Source organism: Trachypithecus francoisi, unplaced genomic scaffold, assembly GCF_009764315.1.
Source record: "Trachypithecus francoisi isolate TF-2019V2 unplaced genomic scaffold, Tfra_2.0 Lachesis_group2, whole genome shotgun sequence".
NCBI lineage: Eukaryota > Metazoa > Chordata > Mammalia > Primates > Cercopithecidae > Trachypithecus > Trachypithecus francoisi.
This window is the reverse complement of record NW_022681465.1, coordinates 122,979,293-123,004,426: the sequence shown is the minus strand read 5'-3', so window position 1 is coordinate 123,004,426 and position 25,134 is coordinate 122,979,293. Positions and strand designations below refer to the sequence as shown.

General features: G+C 40.1%; 1 protein-coding gene and 1 long non-coding RNA gene across 3 annotated transcripts in view; one reads left to right on the top strand and one right to left on the bottom strand.

Moving 5' to 3' along the window:
* Positions 1 to 373: 373 nt before the first annotated feature.
* The window catches only part of LOC117065494, a 48,831-nt gene continuing 24,070 nt past the window's right edge, over positions 374 to 25,134 (bottom strand). Inside the window, exons 2-3 of the long non-coding RNA XR_004429944.1 lie at positions 9,277 to 9,387; positions 374 to 1,305 (exon numbers count right to left, since the gene is read on the bottom strand). This is a non-coding gene — a long non-coding RNA (uncharacterized LOC117065494). The remainder of the gene's footprint in view (positions 1,306 to 9,276; positions 9,388 to 25,134) is intronic.
* RARS1 (arginyl-tRNA synthetase 1) overlaps positions 1,178 to 25,134 on the top strand; it is a 35,322-nt gene continuing 11,365 nt past the window's right edge. The window contains exons 1-11 of one of the 2 annotated variants that reach the window (XM_033180339.1): positions 1,178 to 1,276; positions 3,113 to 3,247; positions 7,759 to 7,947; positions 8,983 to 9,091; positions 9,620 to 9,720; positions 10,704 to 10,825; positions 12,658 to 12,778; positions 15,977 to 16,106; positions 17,427 to 17,531; positions 21,082 to 21,260; positions 22,126 to 22,235. In XM_033180339.1, the coding sequence (XP_033036230.1) occupies positions 1,232 to 1,276; positions 3,113 to 3,247; positions 7,759 to 7,947; positions 8,983 to 9,091; positions 9,620 to 9,720; positions 10,704 to 10,825; positions 12,658 to 12,778; positions 15,977 to 16,106; positions 17,427 to 17,531; positions 21,082 to 21,260; positions 22,126 to 22,235 (1,346 nt within the window). In that variant the 5' untranslated portion in view covers positions 1,178 to 1,231. The remainder of the gene's footprint in view (positions 1,277 to 3,112; positions 3,248 to 7,758; positions 7,948 to 8,982; positions 9,092 to 9,619; positions 9,721 to 10,703; positions 10,826 to 12,657; positions 12,779 to 15,976; positions 16,107 to 17,426; positions 17,532 to 21,081; positions 21,261 to 22,125; positions 22,236 to 25,134) is intronic. The other variant, XM_033180340.1, reaches the window with a different exon arrangement.

The window sequence follows — 25,134 nt, the reverse complement described above, 5'->3', positions numbered from 1 at the left end:
GGCACAGAAAGACAAATACTACATTAGCTCATGTATACGTGTAATCTAAAAAATTCAGATTCATAGAAGCAGAGCATAGAATGGTGGTTGTCAGGGCTGCGGAGGTAGCAAAGATGGGAGATGTTGCTCAAAGTTACAAAGTTTCAGTTAGGCAGGATGAATAAAATCTAGAGATGTAATGTATATTGTATACTTGCAGTTTTTTTTTTTGTTTTTTTTTTTTTAATAGAGAGAAAAGGTCTCACTCTGTCACCCAGACAGGAGTACAGCGGCATGATCATGGCTCACTGCAGCCTCAAATTCTTAGGCTCAAGTGATCCTCCCACCTCAGCCTCCCATATATCAGGGACTACAGGCACATGCCACCATGCCTGGCTATGTTTCCATTTTTTTGTAGAGACGGGGTCTTAGCTGTTTCCCAGGATGAGAATAAATCCTAAATGTTCACACCACACACACAGACATGCACACACACACACATGCAAATGATAACTGTATGAGATGAAGGTTATGTTAATTATTTTGATTGTGGTAATCATTTCAGAATGTATACATATATCAAAACATTATGTTGTACATCGTTATGATATACAATCTTTATTCGTCAATTATACCTCAATAAAACTGGAAAAATAAATAAGATTTTAACTTAAATGTAACTTGCTTAGAGATGTCTTCTCTGACCCAAGTCACTGTATCACATTGCCTTCCTCCCATTAAAACTACCTGAGATTTATTGCCTTTTTTGGTCTATTTTATCTCTCCATTCTAAAATGTATCTGCCATGAGAGGGGAGATCTTGTCTGTTTTGTTTTCTCTCTGCCCCCAGAGCCTAGAATAGTGTCTGGCATTTTAAAGTACACAATAAATGCTTGTTGAACAAATGAATGGATTTGTTAGTTTTGTGCCCATTTCACAGAGGGGCAGTGAGGCCTTTGAGAGCCAGAAGCTCTAGGTCAGTGCCTGTCCTAGTCTATCCAAGCACAGTGCAGCTCTGGTTCGTCTCTGCTCAATTCCTCTCCCCTCGCCCAAATGTCCCTGAGCTGCAGCCTAGCTCCCCGACGACATCCTCGCGGGTTCTCCCCGCAGTGTCTCCTGGATCCCGCCAGGAGGCAGCAGAGGCGCCAGCACCCAGTCCGACGGGACAGCGGACCGGAGGGGGTTTCCGCTTCCGGGAGAGACTGATCGTTTCCGCTTCCGTCCACTTGGCGCGTGAGACGCTGACGGGAGGATGGACGGACTGGTTTCTGAGTGCTCCGCGCGGCTGCTGCAGCAGGTTTGGACGCAAGAGACCGGCGGGAAAGCCTGAAAGAGATGGAACAGGCTCTGGCTTCTGCCCAAGCGGCTTCGGGGGCGGGACAGCCTGAAAGAGATGGAACAGGCTCTGGCTTCTGCCCAAGCGGCTTCGGGGGCGGGACAGCTAGACGAGGACCATCCTAGTCCTCTCAGAGTGGGGCGGCAGGGTCCCTGTGGGAGCAGGAAGGGTTGGGAGAGGAAGCACCCATCATTCCAAAGCCCGTATGACTGTGATTTTCAGCGTAATGGAAGGTCCCCACACTCTCCCACGCCTCCCCCAAGCCAGCATCTTCGGTGGGCTAGAGCCTGGCATGTTCAGAACAGTTACCTCCCCACAATCCACCTCTTTTTCATACACACTTGCTTTCTCAGAGGATGTGGGGAGATAGACAAGGCGGGAGGGAATACGTTCAGAGCTCTGGGTCTTGGTTTGCAGCTCAGCCGCAGTTCTTTCCGGGTTACTGAGCGAGAGGATTCCTAGTAAGCCCATGGGGTGATTTACTATCAGACCAACGGAGTTTGCTCTGTGCCCTCAACATTGGTCGGGAAGGAGCAGCCACACCATATAAAAGTGAAAGCGGGACAATACCATTACCTTTTATGCCCAGATGGGGAGGGATGGTAGGAAGCTAGTTAACAGCACTGTATCCTGTTACAGCTTTATGCTTTATCAGCAGTCACAGAGTACAAATTAGTCTAGTAAACTGGCAAGCTCTTCTCATTTCTGAGCAATGTGTTTATCGGTATGAAGTTATAAGGACTGCCTCACTGGGTTGTGATAATCATGAAGGTAATTTCTGAAAAGTGTTAAGCTCAGCTCCTGGAACATACTGTATGCTCATTTATGGCAATTTGGTTTTGGCTGTAGCTATCTCCCAGTAAGTAATCTGAAATTGCAGGTGAGGAATCTTCCCCTGAGTTTTGCAGTTAAGTTGGAAGCTTGCTTTCTTTCTGAATTGACATGTCTTTAGTTTTAGGTATTAAAGTACAAAGCCTGGTCTGGTCTAGTCTAGGACCTGACACACTGGAAATAGGAAGAAATGGGCAAATTGTTTAGTCCGAGAAAGGGTGAAAGGCAGACCCTTGAGCTATTTTGAATGTGACAAAAGACATTTGGTTTTTTCAGAGTCCCAAGTGATAAGATTTGGGAATAAGAGCAGATTGGTCAACCTGAAACTTAACTAAGTACTCTTGCTAAGTCAGAGTGTCTTATCGAGCCAAAGAAAAAGAACTAAGGATATGAGACGTCCCATTATATGCTTACTCCTATTCCGGTCTCCCAACACACCCATGTGTGTGCTTAATATTTTCTTTTTCTTTTCCTTTCCTTCTTTCTTTCTTTCTTTTTTTTTTTTTTTGGAGACAAGAGTCTTGCTCTGTCAAGCAGGCTAGAATGCAGTGGCATGATCTTGGCTCACTGCAACCTCCACCTCCAGGATTCAGGCAATTCTCCTGCCTCAGCCTCCCAAATAGCTGGAATTACAGACATGCGCCACCATGCCTAGCTAATTTTTGTATTTTTAGCAGAGACAGCGTTTCGCTATGTTGGCCACGCTGGTCTTAAACTTTTGACCTCAAGTGATCTGCCTGCCTAGGCCTCCCAAAGTGCTGAGATTACAGGCGTGAGCCACCATGCCTGGCTAGTATTTTCTTATTAAGGATAATATGCTAATGTCAGCAAAAGTCTCAGAGGAGAAAAAAACACAGCTCATCAAAGGGAACATTAATGATTCCCATGGTCTATGCCATGCCTTGCTAGAGAGGGGAAATGTGGAAGTAAGCTTATGGACTGAAAAAAGTGCTTTTTTTTCCATAGGAAGAAGAGATTAAATCTCTGACTGCTGAAATTGACCGGTTGAAAAATTGTGGCTGTTTAGGAGCTTCCCCAAATTTGGAGCAGTTACAAGAAGAAAATTTAAAATTAAAGTATCGACTGAATATTCTTCAAAAGGTGAGTACTTTGGGTTCCAGTTTTATCCTCCAGTTTGAATTATTACACCTTTTTTAAAGCCTTTGTTACCAAAGATTCTGGAAGTATATCCTATGGAATTTGGAAAAAGAAGCATAGAAACCCTATTCTTTTCCCTGCATTAGACAACTTAGGACTGAGGTAGTTGGTGCAAATAGTGAGAAGTTGGTGTTGTCCTGTCCTTCAGGACTCTTTGAAACGTTTCATCCTGCTAACTATTTGGCTAACTTAAAGTAGGATTTAGGTAGGGTGAGGCATTTCTTTTTAAAAATTTATTTATTATTTTTTGAGACAGGGTGTCTGTCACTCAGGCCAGAGTGTGGTGGCATGATCACAGCTCAGTGCAGCCTCAACCTTCAGGCTTAAGCAGTCATCCCACCGCAGCCTCCTAAGTGGCTGGGACTACAGGTGTGTGCCACCACATCCAGCTAATTTTTTTTTTTTTTTAATAGAGATGGGGTCTTGCTGTGTTGACCAGCCTGGCCTCAGAATTCCTGGCCTCAAGCAACCCTCCCTGTCTTGGCCTCCCAAAGTGTTGGAATTACAAGTATGACCCACTGCACCCAGCAAGGTTGAGGTGTTTCTTTCAACAGTTTATGCTCTTGCCTTTTTTAAAAAAGCATATTTGATTTTTAAATCATTGCCTCTATCTTAAAGGAAATATTTGAAAATACACCTACATATTTTCTCTGCCCTAAATTGGTTATTTTACAGTTGTATTTTTATATCTTACATAATCATTTGGGTTTTTTTCCACCGGGTATTTCAAAACTTTTTTTTTTCCCGTGAAGCTTGTGCTATATTTATTTAATGGTCTCATAATTTAACAGTGTTTATCAATTTTGTTTTAAAAAAATGAACTTGCGACTGGGTGCAGTGGCTCACTCCTGTAATCCCAGCACTTTGGGAGGCTAAGGCAGACTGATCACGAGGTCAGGATATCAAGACCATCCTGGCTAACATGGCGAAACCCCGTCTCTACTAAAAATTGCAAAAAATTAGCCAGGCGTGGTGGCAGGCGCCTGTAGTCCCAGTTACTTGGGAGGCTGAAGCAGGAGAATGGTGTGAACCCAGGAGGCGGAGCTGAGATCATGCCACTGCACTTCAGCCTGGGCAACAGGGCAAGACTCTGTCTCAAAAAAAAAAAAGAACTTGCTGCAGTTTTTTGGTCTGCCTCTAATATTTGGTGATGACATATCCCAGAATGTTGACCTCATTCCCGTAACAATTCTCCCGTGTGTATATATTACTCTCAGACAAACTGCGCTGGCATTACATCCTTTTCCCAAAGCTGATTGATTCCATTTACTCACCTTAGACTCTTATCTGCCCCATTCCCATGACGTCTCTAATATTACCTATTTTTTTTTTTTGTTTGAGACGGAGTCTTGCTCTGCCACCCAGACTGGAGTGCAGTGGCTGGATCTCAGCTCACTGCAAGCTCCGCCTCCCGGGTTTACGCCATTCTCCTGCCTCAGCCTCCCGAGTAGCTGGGACTACAGGCGCCCGCCTCGTCGCCCGGCTAGTTTTTTGTATTTTTAAGTAGAGACGGGGTTTCACGGTGTTAGCCAGGATGGTCTCGATCTCCTGACCTCGTGATCTGCCCGTCTTGGCCTCCCAAAGTGCTGGGATTACAGGTTTGAGCCACCGCACCCGGCCCCTCATATTACCTATTTTTATTTTTTTATTTTTTTGAGACAGAGTCTCGCTCTTGTTGCCCAGGCTGGAGTACAATGGTACGATCTCGGCTCACTGCAACCTCTGCCTCCCGGGTTCAAGTGATTCTCCTGCCTCAGCCTCCTGAGTAGCTGGGACTACAGGCATGCACCACCACACCTGGTTAATTTTTTATTTTTAGTAGAGACAGGGTTTCTCCATGTTGGTCAGGCTGGTCTCGAACTCCCGACCTTAGGTGATCTGCCCGTCTCGGCTTCCCAAAGTGCTGGGATTACAGGCGTGAGCCACCACGCCCAGCATCCATATTACCTATATGTGGTCTGCTAGGCTGGAGTCTCATACTACCTATATGTAATCTGCTGTGCTTGTCTTTGAGTCTTCTAAAATCACAAAATTCCTTTTCCATAGAATCTTCCCAAAAGAAACTCACCTTTCTCGTTATGTCATTTATTCTGCACTTATATATGTTTAATTCTATTATATTTATTTTAATTCAAAAGTATTATTAAATGTCTAATATATGCTAGAGACTGTAAGGGAAAAGATACAAAAGGAAGTACAGTATTTTCTGGAACTCCTCACCTCAAGTAATCCTCCCACCTCAGCCTCCCAAGTAGCTGGGATAGAAGGACAGCATATTCTACTACATATTTTTCTGTAATGCAGATTAGCTCTTATATGGATAGGAGAATGCTCTTAGTGTATTGTGGAAGGCATATTGGTTCTTTGACAAATACTTTGCCCTACTGAATGAGCAACTGAACACAAGGTACACAGCAGAACTAAAAACCACAGAGTAATAAAGTACTGTGTGTGATGGCCATTCACCCTGTCATCTCACCCTGGTTCACTTTGGCCACATGCTCTGACTTAAAAGCATCACATATGACACTGGTAGAGACAACTTGTTGAATTGATTATAATCAGATAGTAATTTGCATAGTGCCAAAACTAAGCACAGATTTCGTGTGTGTAGGTACACACACATACATATATACATAGTGGTACTCCTATCCTTTAAAAAATTGAGGCCAGGCGCGGTGGCTCACACCTGCAATCCCAGCTCTTTGGGAGGCCGAGGCAGGTGGATCACCTGAAGTCAGGAGTTTGAGACCAGCCCGGCCAACATGGCAAAACCCTGTCTCTACTAAAAATACAAAAATTAGCCAGGGATGGTGGCACGGGCCTATAATTCCAGCTGCTTGGGAGGCTGAGGCATGAGAATCACTTAAACCCAGGAGGCACACTTTCATGACTTGAGCCAAAATCGTGCCACTGTACTCCAGCCTAAGCAACAGAGCAAGACCCAGTCTCAAAAAAAAAAAACAAAACATAAAAATACACAAAAATTTGACATTTATTATAGCAGGTTTTGGGTGTTAGATCATAATCTAGGCCAAGTGTGGTGGCTCACGCCTGTAATCCCAATGCTTTGGGAGGCCAAGGCAGGAGGATCTCTTGAACCCAGGAGTTCAAGGTTATAGTGAGGTGTCATGCCACTGCACTTCAGCCTCAGCAGAGTGCACAGTGAGATCTTGTCTCTTACCCCCAACAAAGAAGAAAAAAGGATCATATCCAAGTAAGTTTGGTATTTGCTGTTGGAAATCTTTAGATTGGTAAAAACATATCTTCCTTAAGTATGTTACCACAGAGAGGAGTCAATTATTGATTAGCTACTGAAATCAGGTTTTTTAGTGAATTGAAGACTATAATTTCTTCATATGATAGAGAGAGATGATGAGGGGAGCATAAAACTTGGACTCCATTCCAATAGACCTGAGTTTGAATCTGGCCTTTTCCACTTACTCTGTCTTGTCTTTGGCAAGTTACTTATCTGTAGCCCACATAGAAATAGTGATAATAGTAACAAACTCAATTTTATTATGTAGATGGAATAAGATAATGCATATAAATAAAGCATTTGGTTCAAATCTTGATACTCAACATACTCAAATATTAACTTTTGTTACTGTTGTTATTTTATACTGTTGACATTTTGATGAATATAAATTTATGATGAGCATAAAATTGTGATGAACATTTTGGTGAACATAAAATTGATGAACATAAAGGCGTATAGGCAATATCTTTATCTTCCATTAAAAGCATATGTGTTCATTGACCTTTTTTTGTTTTTTCTTTTTCTTTTGCTAAACTGCTGTATGGCAAGTAGTGCTAGGTGCCAGGGAAGAGAGCCATGCACTTTCTGTGCATCCAGCAGTCTAGTGATAGAGACAGATAGTTTTGTGAGGATATGATAAGTGCAGTAATAGAATTATATGCCATCTTCAGTGACTATATTCCATGAGAAAACAGGAGGTAGTAGGTCTAATAACAGTAAAACAGAACTACTGGCTTTTCTGGTATATTGATACTACCTACTTTGCTCCCTTTACTTCATGCCTTGAACAGGTCAACATTTTGATGGACATCATTTTTTTTTTATTTGTTTTTTTGCCCATTGAGTTTTCACTTCCAATATTTGCTGTGAAATTATATTATTTTCTCAGATTTGGAGAAGCTGAGAAAAGGTTTCCGTCAGCCCTTTTAATTCTCTCCTGCCAGTCTCTGTTCTGCTAAAACAAATGCAAAAAGTAAGACCTCAGGGCATTTCCCATGGATGTCTTAGATGCTGTGGGATGAAGTTGTCCTGTTACATGTCTTAGCAAATCCCAGATGTGAGGGCCTCACACTATGAGTACATTTTCTCTTTTGGTTCTTAAGATATTTGAAGGTTTATACTCAGAATACTTGGAGAAATCTTGTATGATGATGGTGTAGTACATTATTGACATGTTTCCCTTCTTTTCCTACAGAGTCTTCAGGCAGAAAGGAACAAACCAACTAAAAATATGATTAACATTAATAGCCGCCTACAAGAGGTCTTTGGTCATGCAATTAAGGCTGCATATCCAGATTTGGAAAATCCTCCTCTGCTAGTGACACCAAGTCAGCAGCCCAAGTTTGGAGACTATCAGTGTAATAGTGCTATGGGTATTTCTCAGGTGATGTATTGTCATGACTCCTGGTTATTTGGTTTTTTTAAAGTATTATTATTATCATCGTTACCATTTACAGAAATAATACTATTGCAAGTTGTGTCCTTAGTGAAAAGGACATTTGCCACAGTTTGAAAAACTTGAGAAAGATTAGTGGGGTATATGTGTTAACTTTTTTTTAGGCACAATTTTTAAGTTTTGGTTAAATTTTAATATTTAAGGGCAATCATTGGTACTCTTTCGTTTAGGTATTTCCCTCCTGCTATGTCCAGGATTGCTGTCTGTTGTTGATGAGTGTTGGGAGGTGAAAAATTAAAATAAGCCATTTACCAGTTGGCATCCCAATTAAATATTTGATGTAACTGTGATCTTTGAGCCAGGGTTATATATTCATCTTCAAGCAGAGGAGTTTCCCGTTTTAAATAGCTGCATTGTCTGATGTTTTTGTGGTTAACTGCATCTGGCTTGGGTCTTTGTGTTTTCCTTTCTTTGCTGAATTGGAAAGGGTTACTCTGAAGAGTCCAGGTCTTATAGTGTCGTTTATTTCTCAAGTGTGAATATTGCACACTTTCATGACTTGAAAATTAGAAATGTAAATATGCTGGAACCAGGCTTCATAACTGTAGACTTTGTTATGTCATCATTAAAAAGTTTGAGGTGTTGTAATCCCAGCTACTAGGGAGGCTGAGGCAGGAGAATTGCTTGAACCCAGGGGCAGGGGTTGCAATTAACCAAGATCATGCCACTGTACTCCAGCCTGGGTGACAGAGCGAGACTCTGTCTCAAAAAAAAAAAAAAAAAAAGTTCCAGGTATATGTGTGTAACGTATTTGGAAATAGAGATCATGTAGTTTGGGTACTTTTCTATTCCTCTTGGCACTATTCATACTTTAATCTGTCATTCATAATGTGATTGGACTTCTCTGCTTCTGCCTTTTGATGGTTCTTAATGTAAAATGCATCTCGTGCCTTGTCAGGTGTGCATTTCCGAGTAACTTGCTGAAATCTGTTGTGTAATGAATCATTTTATATTGTGTTGTAGATGCTCAAAACCAAGGAACAGAAAGTTAATCCAAGAGAAATTGCTGAAAACATTACCAAACACCTCCCAGACAATGAATGTATTGAAAAAGTTGAAATTGCTGGTCCTGGTATGACATAATGTTATCCTTCTTAATAGTTGTTTTGAAGATGAGTCCTTTTTGAAGTTAAAAAAGAACACACATTTTAATTACAGGGTTAAAATTTATATACTGAACAAGGTGGTGAAAGCACTGTGGATTGTGATATAGGAAATTGTTAATCTAGACTCAGCTACCGCTTTTAGCTGCCTTACCTTGAATGAGTTACTTTGCCTCTCTGTGATTCAGTTTTTCATCAGCAAAATGAGGATAGATAATGGCAGATAAGTCTTCGGCACAAGGGTCTTCTGTTTTCTCTTGAGAGGCTGAAAGGGAAAGGGCCCTGAGTTAAGTAGGAAGGTTTCAGGAGAAGGGTGAAGGCTTGAAGTAGACAGTGAGACAGGAGCTTACAAGACAGCTTAAGTGAAGGCCACAACTGGTATTGGAATCCTGAAGAATTTTGCCAGAGCCAGGTCAGCGTCTGGAGCAAATCCTTAGGAGTGAGCGATTATTCAAGATAGGACACTATCTGATATTTTTTTCTCTTCTATCCATTAGGTTTTATTAATGTCCACTTAAGAAAGGATTTTGTATCAGAACAATTGACCAGTCTCCTAGTTAATGGAATTCAACTACCTGCTGTGGGAGAGAATAAAAAGGTATATGTACAGTCTTCTATTAATACATTAGTATCTTAGAACTGCATGGAACCAAGCATTGTGGTATGTGCCTGTAGTCTTAGCTACTAGGGAGACTGAGGGAGGAGGATTGGTTGAGCCCAGAAATTCAAGGCTGAGGTGTGCTACAATTGCACCTGTGAATAGCTACTGCACTTCAGCCTGGGCAATATAGTGAGACTTCATCTCTAAACAAGAAAAAGAAAAACGAACTGCATGGAAAGTGCTGAAACTGGGAATGGATTTCACATTTTATATTGAAATTTAATCATTCACATTTGAGATTATGAACATTTATGAAATAGCCTTTCTCCTGGGTCTAGCATGTTGTGTGATTTTTTTTTTTTTCCACTGAATTCCACAAGGCATTTGAGGTAGCCAATTGATACACAGATAACACTGAAATAGAGTGCATAATATGTATAAATGAGTTTGATTCTTTTTCAGTTAAAAATATATAAGCAGGGCCGGGCACGGTGGCTCACGCCTATAATCCCAGCACTTTGGGAGGCCGAGGTGGGCGGATCAAAAATAAAAGAAAATTAGCCAGGTGTGGTGGTGGGCGCCTGTAGTCCCAGCTACTTGGGAGGCTGAGGCAGGAGAATGGCGTGAACCTGGGAGGCAGAGCTTGTAGTGAGCTGAGATTGCGCCACTGCACTCCAGCCTGGGCGACAGAGCGAGACTCTGTCTCAAAAAAAAAAAAAATGTGTGTGTGTGTATATATATATATATATATACACACACACACACACACACACACACACATACACACACACACAAGCAGATCCTTCATAAAATCAAACATGGTTGAATTACAACCCAAATTAGTGTTTAAGTCTGAGTTTGTTATTAGATGTGTTATTAATGAATGCATTAGAACAAAATGTTTATGCTCCTCTTAAAAAATCTTTCTCTCTTTATGTTTTTGCCCCTCTTAACAGCCTTTCTTTTGTTGTCTACCCCAGGTTATAGTTGACTTTTCCTCCCCTAATATAGCTAAAGAGATGCATGTAGGCCACCTGAGGTCAACTATCATAGGAGAGAGTATAAGCCGCCTCTTTGAATTTGCTGGGTATGATGTGCTCAGGTATGTGGTCTTGCCTTGCTTACTGTACTCTTTCCTTATTTTCTTGTTTGGAAAATTCTATACAACATGAAATGTCTCACTCAAGAAAGAATGTTCAACTAAATCAGTGGTTTGTCAGCTTAGTTCTTTACAATCACCCAGTAAACTTTTAAAATACGTCCTGAGCCTCTCCTCTGAACCTTTTTTACTATCTTTTTTTTTTTTTTAGACTCTTAGTGGAACCAAGAATAAAACACATTCATTCATTCTACAAATGCTTCTTGAGGACCTCTTGTATTACAGCAAGGGGTTTATATCCTAGTAGGGAGAGAAGTATACTTGTAAAGGAACAGGGTATTTTGGGCCTTGTAAGCTGTGATAGGCAATTGAGATTTTATTCTAAGTGTCCTGGGAAGCTATTAGAGAGTTTTAGTTTGTGAAGCAGGGTGATCAAATTAAAGATTAGTCTGGGTACTGTGGCTCACACCTGTAATCCCAGCACTTTGGGAAGCCAAGGTGGGAGGATCACTAGAGGCCAAGAGTTCTAGGCCAGCTTGGGCAACATAGCAAGAACCTGTCTCTATTTTTTATATTTTTAAAGAAATAAAAAATTTTTAAATAATACAAATAAAGATTACTGTGGTTAGTTACTGTGAAGAAGCTAAACAAAGAAGGGAGACTATAACAGTAAGTGTTAGGCTGGGCGCGATGGCTCATGTCTATAATCCCAGCACTTTGGGAGGCCAAGGGGGAATGGATCACGAAGTCAGGAGTTTGAGACCAACCTGGCGACACAGTGAAACCCCGTATCTACTAAAAATACAAAAATTAGCTGGACGTGTAGCACACACCTGTAATCCTAGCTACTTGGGAAGCTGAGGCAGGAGAATTGTTTGGACCTGGGAGGCAGAGATTGCAGTGAGCTGAGAGCGCGCTACTGCACTCCAGCCTGGGCAACAGAGCAAGACTCTGTGTCAAAAAACAAAACAAAAAAACGAAAACAGTAAGTCGAGAGGCTATCATCATGATCCACTTGAAAGATGATCTGGTGGTTTGGATTAGATAAAAGCAGAGAGAGAGAGAAGTAGGAAGGATCAATGTATACTTTCTTTTCTTTTCTTTTTTTTTTTTTCTTTTTTTGAGGCAGTCTCACTCTGTCGCCCAGGCTAGAGTGCGGTAGCACGATCTTGGCTCACTGCAAGCTCTGCCTCCCGGGTTCACACCATTCTCCTGCCTCATCCTCCTGAGTAGCTGGGACTATAGGCGCCTGCCACTACGCCCGGCTAATTTTTTGTATTTTTAGTAGAGATGGGGTTTCACCATGTTGGCCGGGCTAGTCTCGAACTCCTAACCTCAAGTGATCCGCCTGCCTCCGCCTCCCGTAGTGCTGAGATTACAGGCGTGAGCCACCACGCCCAGCCTCAACATATATTTTCAAGAATCCATTGATATTTGGGAACCATTGGTGTAAATTATACTAAGATAATGGTTAAAATGTTAAATTTTCATAAAATTGTGGGAATAACCAACATTGGCCAAGCTGTCATTGTTTCAATTAGCTACAAAATAAACAGATTATAGTCCACTGACAGAAAACACATTCATTCAGCAAATTCTGGATGCCCGCCCTGTGCAGCCTCTATTACTTGAGTATGTAGAGCTGAATGTAACAGACATAATTTTCATCTCTTAAGGAGTTTGCAGACCAGTTGAAGAAACAACCAAGTAAACAGATATTACTAAATGGTGATGTACTGGCGTGTAAATGTTAGTGGTTTCTAATGGATACTTCCTCTAATTTAACTTAACCATCTTTATTATTTTAAAAATGATTTTATATTCTCTGGTGTTAGGTTAAATCATGTAGGAGATTGGGGGACCCAGTTTGGCATGCTCATCGCTCACCTGCAAGATAAATTTCCAGATTATCTAACAGTTTCACCTCCTATTGGAGATCTTCAGGCCTTTTATAAGGTTTGATACCGTTTATTTTATATTATTTGTGTGTTTATCATTAATCATAATTATCCATTTTCCTTAGGAAACTTAAAATGGTTTTTAAAGCTACTATGGAGTGAAGTGAAAGTTGCTAACAGCCTGAGTAATACCTGTTTCTGTATAAATGACACTCTCTTGAACTTAATTTTTTTTTTTTAATTTGTAAAGAAAAGACATTTAATTACCTCACAGTTCTGCAGGCTGTACAAGCATGGCACTAGCATCTGCTCAGTTTCTGGGGAGGACTCAGGGAGCTTTTATTTATGGTGGAAGGCAAAATGGGAACAGATCAATTGATAGACATATAAAATCCGTTCACTTACACTGGCAAGCCTTTTTGTTTAGTTTACTTACCTGAAAAACTGAATTCTTTTTTATTCTGACATTCATTGCATTTGGTTGTGTGCCTTAGAAAGAGCCGTCCCCTACCCCCAGATTCATTGCATTTGGTTGTGTATGTAGAACCACTACTAGATACCCTACATTTGGTTGTATGCGTGGAAACAGCCATCCCCTCGTCTTTGCTTTGCTTATTGGCGTATGTTAAAAATCAAATTCTAGGCCAGGTGCGGTGGCTCATGTCCGTAATCCCAGCACTTTGAGAGGCTGAGGCAAGCAGATTGCTTGAGCTCAGGAGATCGAGACCAGCCTGAGCAACAAAGTGAGATCCCACCTCTACAAAAAATACAAAAATAACTAGCCAGGCATGGTGGTTCACACTTGTAGTTCCAGCTACTCGGGAGGCTGAGGCGGGAGAATCACTGGAGCCTAGGAGATCAAGGCTGCAGTGTGCCCTGATCATGCCACTGTGCTCCAACCTGGGTGACAGAGCAAGACCGTATCTTAAAAAATAAAATTATATTAAAAAATAAAAGTTAAAAAAAATGAATTCTACCACATTGAATTTAGAGGTTCATTAATCAGAATACATTATAGCACTTAAAAATTTTTGATGTTTAATTTTATGTATTTTGATATTATTAAATGTATGTAAAAACAATTTTAAAGACAAATTTTCGCATCATCCGTAATTTTAAAATGCCCAACGTGATCAACTTTCTTTGACTTATCTGTATATCAACATGTATTAATCATTTATGATTTTAACATAGTTTTTATATTATGTTTAATATTGCAAACTTTTGTGTTACTTTATGACTGCATATTTTGTTGGATCAGTGTACCAATGTTTACATTAATCCTTTATTGAATTTTTTTCTATTTCAGAGATGTTTTTATTCAGTAAATAGCTTTGTACACATGGATTTTTTTCCCTTTTTAAAAATTATTTCCTGGCTGGGTTCAGTGGCTCACACCTGTAATCCCAACATTTTGAGAGGCCAAGCTGGGCAAAATGCTTGAGCCTAGGAGTTTGAGGCCAGTCTGGGCAACATGGCAAAACCTCATTTCTACAAAAAATACAAAAGTTAGCCAGGCATATTGGCATACATCTGTAGTCTCAGCTACATGGGAGGCTAAGGTGGGAGTGAGTATCACTTGAGTCCAGGGAGGTCAAGGCTGCAGTGAGCTGTGATCACACCATTGCACTATATAGCCTGGACAACAGAGCGAGACCCTGTCTCAAGAAAAATTTATTTCTTCAAAAATTAAAAATAAAAAATGTTTTTAAAAAATTTCCCTATGGGCCAGGTACAGTGGCTCATGCCTGTAATCCTAGCACTTTGGGAGGCCAAGGCAGGCAGATCACTTGAGTCCGGGAGTTCAAGACCAGCCTGGACAACGTGGAGAGACTCTGTCTCTACATAAAGTACAAAAAAATTAGCCGGGCACACTCCTATAGTTCCAGCTACTCGGGAGGCAGAGATGGGAGGATCACCCAAGCCTGGCAAGGTTAAGACTGCATTGAGCTGTGAACTTACTGCTGCATTCCAGCCTCAGTGACAGAGTGAGACCCTGTCTTAAAAAAAAAAAAAAAAAATTCTTTATAGTAGAAGGATCATAAAGATCATAATTTCCTCTCAAATATTTTGATTAATAAATTTATTTTAATGTGAGATGCATGTTTTCTGTTAGTTTCAATTCTTAGGCATTTTCTTTATGACGGAGAACCTTTCAAGAATAGGATTCCTGTATTAAAAAGCAAACATTTGTGGGGATTTTGTTTTTGTTTGCTTCATTTTACTTTCGGTAAATGTTTTCTGTTGAAAATAAGCCAAATATTTACTGATATGAGACTGGAAAAGTAATGTTATAAACATCTTTTGGAGTTCTGTACTTTGAATATAATGAAGCAGATCTATTAATGCAAGAAATTGTTTGTATAAATAAATTGCTGAAATTTACAAACCACAGTAAAGAAAAGCCATTTTTAATTTTTGATAAAACATATATGTGTATTTGCAAAGAAATATCTAGATTTGTTCACTAAATGTTAACACCGGTTAATTTGAGGTGAGATTAATTATTTTTAAGTAAGTATTGCTTTCAAAATAGAAATAAAACAATGAAAGCAACTTTCTTTTTAGTTAAAAAAATAGTAAGTTGGCCAGGCATGGTGGCTCACACCTGTAATCCCAGCACTTTGGGAGGCCCAGGTGGGCAGATCATTTGAGGTCAGGAATTCAAGACCAGCCTGGCCAACATGGTGAAATCCTGTCTCTACTAACAATACACAAATTAGCTGAGTGTGATGGCGTGTGCCTATAATCCCAGCTATTTGGGGGCTGAGGCATGAAAATCACTTGAACCTGGGACACGGAGGTTGCAGTGAGCTGAAATCATGCCACTCCAGTCCACTCCAGCGTGGGAGACAGAGTGAGACTCTATCTCAAAAAAAAGAAAAACAGAAAAGTCATTCAGGACCACATCCAAAATGGAGATTGGAATACAGAAAATTCAGTCCTATCTGTTAGCTATTCTGTACTAACTCTTCTTGAACACAAAAGTATTAGCTGAAGTAGACTTTTGTGAATTGGAAAAGTGTAAAGAAAACTGTGGTGAGATTTTTGTACTTTTCAAGAGAAATGATTTCAGAGTTCTTTGGCATGTTCATTTGTAACAGTATTGTCAACTATTGCGGGAGAGCACTTGTTCTGATGTTCTGAGTTTGTACTTTCTCACTGTGTTTGTGTAGAAATGTGTAAGTTCTTTTTCTAGAATTACAGGATTCGATCTTTTTACAAACCTTTCTTTTTAAAATATATATACACACAGGAATCTAAGAAGAGGTTTGATACTGAGGAGGAATTTAAGAAGCGAGCATATCAGTGTGTAGTTCTGCTCCAGGGTAAAAACCCAGATATTACAAAAGCTTGGAAGCTTATCTGTGATGTCTCCCGCCAAGGTGAGTTTCTGGGCTTTGTTCCTTCATCCAGCAAATACTATGTATATCATTTCCTTGAGTCTTCATTTTGATTTGACTCTGAATGATGTTTTAACCTTATGAGGACAGGCAAATGGATTTTTTCTTAAATGTATTTCTGAAACAACTAATAAATTTTGAACCTGCCATAAGACAGGCAGGTTCAAATTTTAACTTTCTTAGAAGTCAACAAAAATTAATTAGAAAATAAAGTGGAAAATAAAAAGAAATCTTATTCATAGTAGCAACAAAACCTATAAAACAGGAGCACTTAGGAATGAATTTATTCAGAAATGTATAGGACCAAAATGATGAGAAATACACACTGAGATGTAATGGAATGTTTGGATAGAGTGCTGTGCCCACCTCCCTCAGTCTCCACATTTATTTATGGTTTTAAGTCAATTTCAAATTTTCTAACTTGACATAATAGTTTTAAAGGTTTCTTTGAAGAGTAAATGGGTAAAGAACAATCAGTAAATCTTTGAAAAAGACGATTAATGATGTCTGGCTTGCAGCACTAGGTAATAAAATGTTTTATAATTACAATAATTAATACTATGTCACTGATGTATTGCTACATAGACAGGTAGGTGGTTTAAATCAGGAGAAACCACAAGAAAATTCAGTAAATATTTGATCACTAGATAGGAAGAGTTTTTTTTTTCTTCTCATTTACATTTTTTTAAGAATTAATTTTTAAAAAGTTATACAAGAAGGACATGTTCCTTATATAAAAAAGTAAATGTAGGCCTGGCGCAGTGGCTCACACCTATAATCCTAGCACTCTGAGAGGCCGAGGCGGGTGGATCACCTGAGGTCAGGAGTTCAAGACCAGCCTGGTCAACATGGTGAAACCCCATCTCTACCAAAAATACAAAAATTAGCTGGGCGTGGTGGCACACGCCTGTAGTCTCAGCTACTCAGGGAACTGAGGCAGGAGAATCATTTGAACCCAGGAGACAGGTTGCAATGAGCTGAGATCGCACCACTGTACTCCAGCCTGGGCAACAGAGCTAGACTCCGTCTCAAAAAATAATAAAAAGAAAGTAAATGTAGACAGGAGAAAAATAAAATTATCTATAGTCCCACGATTGTTAATATTTTGATGTGTATCTTACCATATTCTTTCCCTTTTTTCAAAACGACAGCATGTATATAATGTTCTATATCATACATTTATGCAATTAATTTCCTTTTAATATATTTATTAATAAATTTATTTCAATATAAGATGCATGTTTCCTGTTTTTAAAAAATTCTTATGCATTTTATTTGGTGGCATTTTATTTTTTTCCTTAGAGTTTAATAAAATCTATGATGCATTGGACGTTTCTTTAATAGAGAGAGGAGAATCCTTCTATCAAGATAGGATGAATGATATTGTAAAGGAATTTGAAGATAGAGGTAGGCACTCTTCTTTTAACTTTTTATTATGGAAATTTTCAAACATAGGCAAAAGTGGATAGAATTTATAGTAATGCCAGCTTCACGTACTCATCATCCAATTTCAACAATTATGGGTACTGACCAACCTTATTGTACACTACACCTTCTTACACTGCTTCCATCATATCATTGCATTTATAATGACTTTGGTATATGTCTCTGAAAGAACAGGCCCTTCTTTCTGCCCTAAAACTACAATATCATTATTGACAAGAAATACATATATATAATTTTTTTTTTTTTTTTAACAGTCTTGCTATGTTGCCTAGGCTGGTATGGAACTCTTAGCCTCAAGTGATCCACGGCGCCCTCCCAAGTGCTGGGATTATAGGCATGAACTATCATACCCAGCCAATAATAATTTCTTAATACCATTAAATAGAGTTCAAATTTCCCAAGTTGATTCATGAATTTTTTTTTTTTTTGAAGCAGAGTCTTACTCTGTCGCCCAGGCTAGAGTGTAGTGGGGTGATCTCAGCCGACCGCAACCTCTGCCTCCTGGGTTCAAGCAGTTCTCCTGCCTCAGCCTTTTATGTAGCTGGAATTACATGCGTGCACCACCACACCCAGCCAATTTTTGTGTTTTTGATGGAGATGGGGTTACACCGTGTTGGCTGGGCTGGTCTTGAACTCCTGACCTCAGTGATCCACCCGCCTCAGCCTCCCAAAGTGTTGGATTCATGATTTTTTTTTTAAATCGTTTTTTCAGAGTCTTCATGTAACATTTGTTTGATATGTATCTAAGTTCTATAACTCTGAGGTTTCTCCCTCTTTTTAAATTTATTTTATTGTTGAAGAAACTGGGCCATTTGTCCTGAAGAATTTCCCATATGGAACTGTTTAGCATAATTATGTATGTGTTTCTCTAAAGAGGCTTCATTAGATTCTGATTTATGTTTTATTCCTTTTTTTGTTTTAGTTGCAAGAAGGCAGGCAATGAGGTAGTGTCTGGTTGTCTTTTTGTCATATTAAGATTGATTAGTGAGTTCAAGTATTGTCAGCTGGATCTGTCCAGAAATTTCCCCATCAGACTTCTCTATTGGTTTTATTAGCTATTTATAACCATGACTTTGATCCATCACTTCATTGGAGGTTAGGAAATGGTAGTGTTCTGTCATCCTTTCTCCATTTGTTACTTGGGATTCTCTTATGCTGAACTTTGTTACAAATTATTTTGGTTATCCTCAGGTATAATTCATATAAGGCAGGTAGGGTAGTAGAAGTGCTTTTTTTTTTTTTTCTTCTTCATCAATTGCAGAATAACAGGTTTGTTTCTCAGCATCTCAAAGTGAGTTGTTTGATTTTAACCTTATTGGGTGGGCTTTTAATGTGTTTTATATTTTTCAGTCAGTTGTCTTTATAATTTTTGTAATGCTCAAATTGTCCCATTTTGGCTAAGTAACTTCATATTTTTTGTTGTGGTTTTGTTTTTTTTTGACCCGTTTGGTAGTTACTTAATTGCTTTCTGGTGTACAATATTCCAGGCCCATTTTGTACATTTCCTGCCTCAGACCTGAAATCAACCATATCTCTATGGAAGCCTGTTTCCTTGAATGGAAGTAATATTTTAATCACAGTCTAGGGCTTAGGGACCATACTTTTTAAGATGATAAAATTTTGGCTGGATGCAGTGGCTCATGCCTGTAATCACAGCACTTGGAGAGGCTGAGGCAGGAGGACCTCTTGAGGCCAGGAGTTTGAGACCAGCTTGGGCAACATAACAGGACCCTTTCTCTACCAAAAAATTAACAAAAGAAATAGTTGGGCGTGGTGATGCATGCCTGTAGTTCTAGCTATGCTTGAGCCCAGGCATTTGAGGTTACAGTGAGCTATGCTTACACCACTGGACTACAACCTGGGCAACAGAATGGGGCTCTGTCTCTGAAAAAAAAAAAAAAAAGAACAATGAGAGAGAGAGAGGTCAAGCACAGTAGCTCGTGACTGTAATCTCAGCACTTTGGGAGGCTGAGGTAGGAGAATCACTTGAGCCCAGGAGTTTAAGACCAGCCTGGGCAACAAGGTGTGAGACCCTCTCTCTACAAATTAAAAAATTAGCCAGGCGAGGCTGGGCATGGTGGCTCACAGCTGTAATCCCAGCACTTTAGGAGGCCAAGGCGAGAGAATCACAAGGACAGGAGATCAAGACCATCCTGACCAACATGGTGAAACCCCATTTCTACTAAAATACAAAAAATTAGCTGGTGTGATGCACACCTATAGTCCCAGCTACTCGGGAGGTTGAGGCAGGGGGATCGCTTGAACCCAGGAGGTGGAGAGTGCAGTGAGCCGAGATCGCGCCACTGCACTCCAGCCTGGCGACAGAGTGAGATTCCATCTCAAAAAAAAAAAAATTAGCCAGGTGTGATCGTGCATTCCTGTGGTCACAGCTTCACAAGAGGCTGAGGCAGGAGGATTGCTTAAGCCCAGGAGGTCTAGGCCACAGTGAACATGTTCACACCACTGCATTCCAGCCTGGATGGTAGAGCAAGACCCTGTCTCAAAATAATAAATAAATGCAATTTTTAAAATGTTTAGAGAAAATAGGCACAGAGAAGTTAGTAGCTTCCCAGGGTCACATAGCTAATAAGTTATATGTCTTTGAGATTCAAACCTAGCCAGTCTGGCTTCAAAGCTCATGTTTTTAACTACTATTTTATACTGCCTTTACATTACCAAGCCTCAATTTTCTAAACTGTAAGAAAGCAGAGAGTTACTTACTACGTAGGGTTATTTTGAAGGTTAAATATAAGGACTTAGCGTAGTACTTGGCACATAGTAGCACTCTTATATAGCTGCTACTATTATCATGTTCTTCCTGTACCTTCTTGCATCCAAGAATTTTGTCTTTTTCATCGTGAGTGTATGAACATGGATTTAATTTTTCTTCCTACTTCTCATTCCAAATGCCAAATCCTGCCATGTTTGTTTTGTGGATCTTGAAGCAGTGTCAACTACTATTCAGCACATTGTTAGAGATCAGTATAAGAATTGCATCTTTCTCCAAGAGGAAGGTTATGGCTCCAGCTTGAAAGCAAAGCACAGAGTTTTCATGTTCTGGGCCTACCGAGCTGATGGGCTCCAACTAAAGAGTTTGGGAGGCCAGGCATGGTGGCTCACACCTGTAACCCCAGTACCTGGGGAGGCACAAGCAGGAGAATCACTTGAGCCCAGGAGTTTGAGACTGACCTGGGCAATGTAGCAAGACTGTCAAAAAAAAAAAAAAAGCATTTGGGAGCCAAGTTTAGTGTAAGTCTGGAAAACTGCCAGAACATCTGACCTGTGCTGTGATAGCACCCTGAGTGTCAAGGCAACCTTGATGGTTAACCTTTTCCAAGGCTTGTAATAGACCATGGTGAGGAAAAAAATATGTGATTTCTTTAGCTCTCTAATAAATACATTTTAAAATATTTTTAGAATAACTAAATATTTATATAGTAGAATGAGTAAGCCTTCATTTTCCTTCAGGGTTCTTTTAACTTTATTAATGAAGTTTTTTTTTGCCCCCTAGGATTTGTGCAGGTGGATGATGGCAGAAAGATTGTATTTGTCCCAGGGTGTTCCATACCATTAACCATAGTAAAATCAGATGGAGGTTATACCTATGATACATCTGACCTGGCTGCTATTAAACAAAGACTATTTGAGGAAAAAGCAGATATGGTTATCTATGTGGTGGACAGTGGACAAGTGAGTTTGTAGATTTTGTAGATTTGTATGTATTTTACATTGTCTGATTGGACGTAAGACAGTATGGTGAGGTTGGTGACATTTGACACTGGATGACTATAAATTTTCCCCAAAGACTAAGATTCAGGACATCAATATAGCATAGAAGAAAGAAAGGGTTTGGGCCGGGCGTGGTGGCTCAAGCCTGTAATCCCAGCACTTTAGGAGGCCGAGATGGGGGGATCACGAGGTCAGGAGATCGAGACCATCCTGGCTAACACGGTTGAAACCCCGTCTCTACTTAAAAATACAAAAAGAAAAAACTAGCCGGGCGAGGTGGCAGGCGCCTGTAGTCCCAGCTACTGGGTAGCCTGAGGCAGGAGAATGGCGTAAACCCGGGAGGTGGAGCTTGCAGTGAGCTGAGATCCGGCCACTGCACTCCTGCCTGGGCGACAGAGCAAGACTCTGTCTCAAAAAAAAAAGAAAGAAAGAAAGGGTTTGGACCCAGCCAAACTGGACACTTACTAGTTTTCCAGCTTGCCTCCACAAACTGGAGAAGGTTGTTACTCCTCTGAACCTCAGAAATTGTTCCTAATCAATAGGGTTGTTGTGAGACCTAAAATGTAATTGAAGTTTCTGCACGTGACCCTGTTCTTCATTCAGTTGCTTTTAAAAACGTTTGAACATAGTAGAAAATATAACAGTGTTGCTCTTAGTGTTTCTCATAATAGGGAATAAAAGAAGAGGTTTTATAATAACACTTGTCTCACAAGATTTATGAGCGATTTGAATTTTACAGATCTATTCCTAAGCAAAAGCACCTTAAGTCTTTTTTTTTTTCTTAAAGAAGACTAGCAAGTAACTTTCCGTTTCTGTTGATTTGTAGTCTGTGCACTTCCAGACAATATTTGCTGCTGCTCAAATGATTGGTTGGTATGACCCTAAAGTAACTCGAGTCTTCCATGCTGGATTTGGTGTGGTGCTAGGGGAAGACAAGTAAGTCTGGAAAATCTGAAGATGGTAATGATATACTTGGTCCCCACATTTACTTGGAAGAGGCTACTTTTCATCTGATACCATATTAGAAATAAGAAAGTCCACAGTTTTCTTTAGTCCACATAAGCTATAATGGTGTAAATCCAGCTGAGTGATTTTGTATCTATATCATCACTGCCGGAGAATGTAGCCTTTTAGGTAGATAGTATGTACAAAGTTTAGTGAAAACCAGACTGTAGACCTAATAGTTTATATATAAGGGGTTTCCTCTCCCACAAATCTAAATTATAAAATCTATTACTGTACCTGCTCAGATTTCAGACACTATTTAACAATATAGCTTATGCATTTTATAAATGTTTTTGTTTTTTCCTTCAAAGTTGAACATAGGCAAAAGGTATAAGTTATTGAGATTCCAATTAAGTTTTAAGATTCACTGGTTTTGTTTTTATGTTCTTTCCAAAAATATTGTTTATTGAGAACTATATATTAATATTCATACTTTCAGCTTTTCTATTTTCTAATTTTTTAATATTCTCAATATTTGTAAAATGTAAATACAACCGTGTTCCAATGCAGTAGTCCTCAATTCAAAGGCACAGCATTTTTTGTATTTTAACCTCTGGTATTCACTGGTGTCTTAGGATCACTTACCAAAAATCTGTGGCATCTTCGATTTGGTGACAAAGCCTAAATATTTCCATCCTACAAAGGTGGTAATACTTCTAAAAACCACGTGGAGTAGCTCAAGATGTTTGGCCAGCCAATGTACAAAAGCCCTAATTGAACATGTAAAAGACAGATTTAGATGTGTTAAGGTATTATCTTAGATACAGATTATGTGGAGCTCAAAGACCTTGTTGGAAACAACATTTTCTAAATGTGTTACTTCTCCATGGATCTGCACTTTTTTGAAATCAAAAGACACTAAGGCCGGGCACAGTGGCTCTCATGTCTGTAATTCCAGCACTTTAGGAGGCCAGTGCTGGAGGATAGCGTGAACCTAGGAGTTGAAGACCAACCTGGGCAACATGGTGAAACCCCATATCTACCAAAAAAAAGAAAGAAAGGAAACTTAGCCGGGCATAGTGGCATGCACCTGTAATCCCAGCTGAGGATTACTTGAGCGTCAGTCATGGAAGTTACAGTGAGGTGAGATCACATCACTGGGCTCCAGCCTGGGTGACAGAGTGAGACTTGTCTCAAAAACAAAAAGAACAACAAAGAAGACACTAAGTCCTTATTATAGTGTTTATGGACATAAAGTTTTTTAAAACAAACCAATAAGTTGAACATTACTTAACAGTATCTTAGTTTCTTAACAGTTGGTTTTTTGGACATGTAGATGATATTCTGACACTTGCTTAAAATTACTCACTAGTGCTCATGTGGCATTTAATTCATTTGTCATATAATGGCTACAGGATTCTTGATAATTTTTAAAATTTTTCTGCACTCAGCATCATGTAATTACAGCATCCTATCCCTTTTTTTTTTTTTTTTTAATTTTGGGCCAGGCACAGTGGCTCACACCTGTAATCCCAGCACTTTGGGAGGCCGAGGTGGGTGGATCATGAGGTCAGGAGTTGAGACCAGCCTGGCCAACATAGTGAAACTCCATCTCTACTAAAAATACAAAAATTAGCTGGGCATGGTGGCAGGCGCCGGTAGTCGCAGCTACTCCAGAGGCTGAGGTAGGAGAATCTTTGAACCTGGGAGGCGGAGGTTGCAGTAAGCCAAGATCACACCATTGCACTCCAGCCTGGGCGACAGGGCGACACTCCATCTCAAAAGAAACAAATTTGTTTGTTTTGTTTGGTTTTGAGATAGGGTCTCACTTTGTCACCTAGGCTGGAGTACAGTGGCATGATCACAGCTCACTGCAGCCTCAACTTTCCAGGTTTACATGATCCTCCTGCCTCAGCCTTCCGAGTAGCTGAGACTATAGGTGTGCACCACTACACTTGGCTAATTTTTTCCATTTTTTGTAGAGACAGGGTCTCACTATGTTGCCCAGTCTGGTCTCACTGGGCTCAAGTAACCTCCTATCTCGATCTCCCAAAGTGCTGGGATTACAGACATGAATCACCACGTCCAGCCCATTTTTTTTTTAAGGGTAATTTAAATGATAGTTCACCAGTGGCAACTTACCATATTTTAAATATTTGTCTCAAAATGCTCATAGAGGGCTTGGCGTGGTAGCTCACGCCCGTAATCCCAGCACTTTGGTGAGCCGAGGCAGGCAGACCACAAGGTCAGGAGATGGAGACCATCCTGGCTAACATGGTGAAACCTCATCTCACTAAAAATACAGAAAATTAGCCGGGCATGGTGGCGGGCGCCTGTAGTCCCAGCTACTCGGGAGGCTGAGGCAGGAGAATGGTGTGAACCCGGGAGGCGGAGCTTGCAGTGAGCTGATTGTGCCACTGCACTCCAGCCTGGGAGACAGAGCGAGACTCTGCCTCAAAAAAAAAAAAAAAATGCTCACAGAGGGGGATGGGACTTAAAAAAAGGTTTGTTTTTTTAATGCGTACAGATTCTGCTATTTTTAAATGACATTTTCTGTTTTAATTTTTTGAGTGATAATTTTATTTCATCATCTTCCTGCTATTTCTTGTACATCTGTTTATTGAGTATGTTCTGTGCATGGTGTTGGTTGGATGCTGCACAATGTGTACACACAGATACACAGAACGTGACCTCCTCTCTGAAGGAGGCTATCATCTAGAGCAGAACAGTGTCCTGTGGAGCTTGTGAAAATACACTTGCAAGGCCCGCTGTGGGAGTTGCTGACTTATTAGGTCTAAAGTGGGTATCAGTCATCTGTGTTTCTTTTAAAGCTCTCTTGGTATTCAGATATGCATCCCTCATTGTAGAGCCACTAGTCAGAACAGACCAA